The 2500-nt window shown below is 39.3% G+C and overlaps 1 protein-coding gene across 1 annotated transcript in view; it reads right to left on the reverse strand.

Moving 5' to 3' along the window:
• Nucleotides 1-2500, reverse strand: part of LOC119595508 (keratin-associated protein 5-5-like) — a 9064-nt gene that overhangs the window by 3869 nt on the left and 2695 nt on the right. The window contains exon 5 of the mRNA XM_037944632.1: nt 940-1158. Within this exon, the coding sequence (XP_037800560.1) occupies nt 940-1158 (219 nt within the window). The remainder of the gene's footprint in view (nt 1-939; nt 1159-2500) is intronic.

Genomic DNA, 2500 nt, shown 5'->3' on the forward strand with positions numbered 1-2500 from the left:
GACACCCTAAGGTAGTCTGAGGAAATAAGATCTCTGGAGACATTTGGAAACCTGCGCGTCGCGTGGGGGCTTATAAGCTCACTCGCTGACCTTCCCTCCTGCGTTTAGTGGGAGTTCTTGTGACCTTTATTTTCTCTTTCCTCTCTTCTCTCATTCCATCTAGCTCCTTATCTCTTCCTAACTTCCTCTCTCATCTTTCCTCGCCTGATTTCCGTCTCTCTGTCTCCGTCTCTCTATCGTTTTCCTTTGTTTTATACCCAACACTTTTTTTTTTCTAATTGTACCTCAAAAAAAAAAAATTTCTACACCCAAAAACGAAACAAAAATTATAAACTCCGAGAGAGAGAAAAAAACGGAAGAAATACACATTAGAAAAAAAAGGTAACAACGAAGAAAACGAAAAAAAGAAAGAAAAACAAACAAAACATAGAAGAAGAAGAAGAAGATCAGAGAGAGAGAGAGAGAGAGAGAGAGAGAGAGAGAGAGAGAGAGAGAGAGAGAGAGAGAGAGAGAGAGAGAGAGAGAGAGAGAGAGAGGAGAGAGAGAGAGAGAGAGAGAGGAGAGAGAGAGAGAGAGAGAGAGAGAGAGAGAGAGAACGAGAGAGAGAGAGAGAAACTTCTGGAAGCCCCATTACGAGGGACACTTGATTCCCGACGCCAAGAGACAACCTGCATAAGATAGATCGAAGGAAGTTGAATTTACAGAAGTTCTGATATCGCGAAGGGGGAAGGAGAGAAAGAAAGGAAGGGAGGGAGAAGGAGAGGGACGAGGAGAGAATGGGAAGGAGGGAACAGGGGAAAGAAAGGACTGGAAATGGTATGGGAGAGAATGCACAGGGGAATAAAGGATGGAGGAAAGAGGAGGGAGAGAGGGATATTGGAGCAGAAAGAGAGAGAGAGAGAGAGAGAGAGATAGGAAGAGATAAATAAATAAATAGATATATTAACACACACATACAAACACACACATAAACACACACACACATAAACACACACACACATAAACACACACACACACACACACACACACACACACACACACACACACACACACACACACACACACACACACACACACACACACACACACACACACACACACACAACACACACACACACACACACAGACAAAGACACAAAGAAACAGAGAGAAACAGAACAGAAAACCACAGAAAAAAAGGGTGTAAAGAAAACCCGAAAGACACAAAACGAAATAAGACCCGATTTTCGGCATCCCCAACCCCAACCCACCCCACCCCCACCCACCCCAACCCCACGGACCGCCCATGACATAAGCACATTTCACGCGTGCAACAGAGACGCAACCTCAATCGCTTCCTTTTCTGTCGAGCTCGAGGCGATGCGGGGTGAGTCCTCCGACGTCGATGTTTCAAAGGTTTCATTATGGGAGGATTAAAGCACAGGCAAAGGGGGCGGAGCAACGGAGGAAAAATGTAAATAGATTGATTAAGAAATTAAAAGTTATAACCCAGGGAGGAAAGTAGAGGGAAATTATAAGAAGAAATGGATGAGAATAAAGAGGATTTTGAAGTAAAAGCGGGAAATATATAAGAATTCGACATCGACTAGAACTATATATATACACACACACACACACACACACACACACACATATGTATATATATATATATATATATATATATATATATATATATATATATATATATATATAAATAGATAGATAGATAGATAGATAGATAGATATAGATAGGTAGATAGATAGGTAGACAAATAGGTAGATAGATAGAGAGAGAGAGAGAGAGAGAGAGAGAGAGAGAGAGAGAGAGAGAGAGAGAGAGAGAGAGAGAGAGAGAGAGAGAGAGAGAGAGAGAGAGAGAGAGAAAGAGAATGAGAGATAGAAAAAATATACAAATATATAGATATACAAATGCGTATTATCATAAACCCTAAAAAAAAAAAAAAAAAAAAAAAAAAAAAATCAAACAGCTAACCTCGTAGTTTTTAACCATATGGCCTCAAATCACAATTTCCTTTCGCCTAAGAGATAAGAAAAACGAAAGAAAAAAAAAATCAGGATCCTCTCCCCCCCCCCCAAAAAAAAAAAAAAAACGTGAAGAAAGAAAGAAAGAAAAAAAGTAAAAGAAACAAAAAAATAAAGACGGGAAGAAGAGAGATGAAGCAAAATAAGGAAGAGAAAAAGGAGAGAAACCAGAGAAAGGGAGATGAAAAAAGAAAAAGAAAATAATGGAGGCAGAAGAAGAAGTAAAAAAAATGAATAAAAGAGTGATAGGAAACCAAAGAAGGAAACAGAAGAAGGAAAAGAAGAAGATGAAGACGAAGGAAAAGAAGAAGATGAAGAAGAAGGAGAAGAAGAAGATGAAGAAGAAGGAGAAGAAGAAGGAGAAGAAGAAGATGAAGAAGAAGAAGATGAAGAAGAAGGAAAAGAAGAAGATGAAGAAGAAGGAGAAGAAGAAGATGAAGAAGAAGGAAAAGAAGAAGATGAAGAAGAAGGAAAAGAA

Source organism: Penaeus monodon, chromosome 36 (assembly GCF_015228065.2).
Source record: "Penaeus monodon isolate SGIC_2016 chromosome 36, NSTDA_Pmon_1, whole genome shotgun sequence".
NCBI lineage: Eukaryota > Metazoa > Arthropoda > Malacostraca > Decapoda > Penaeidae > Penaeus > Penaeus monodon.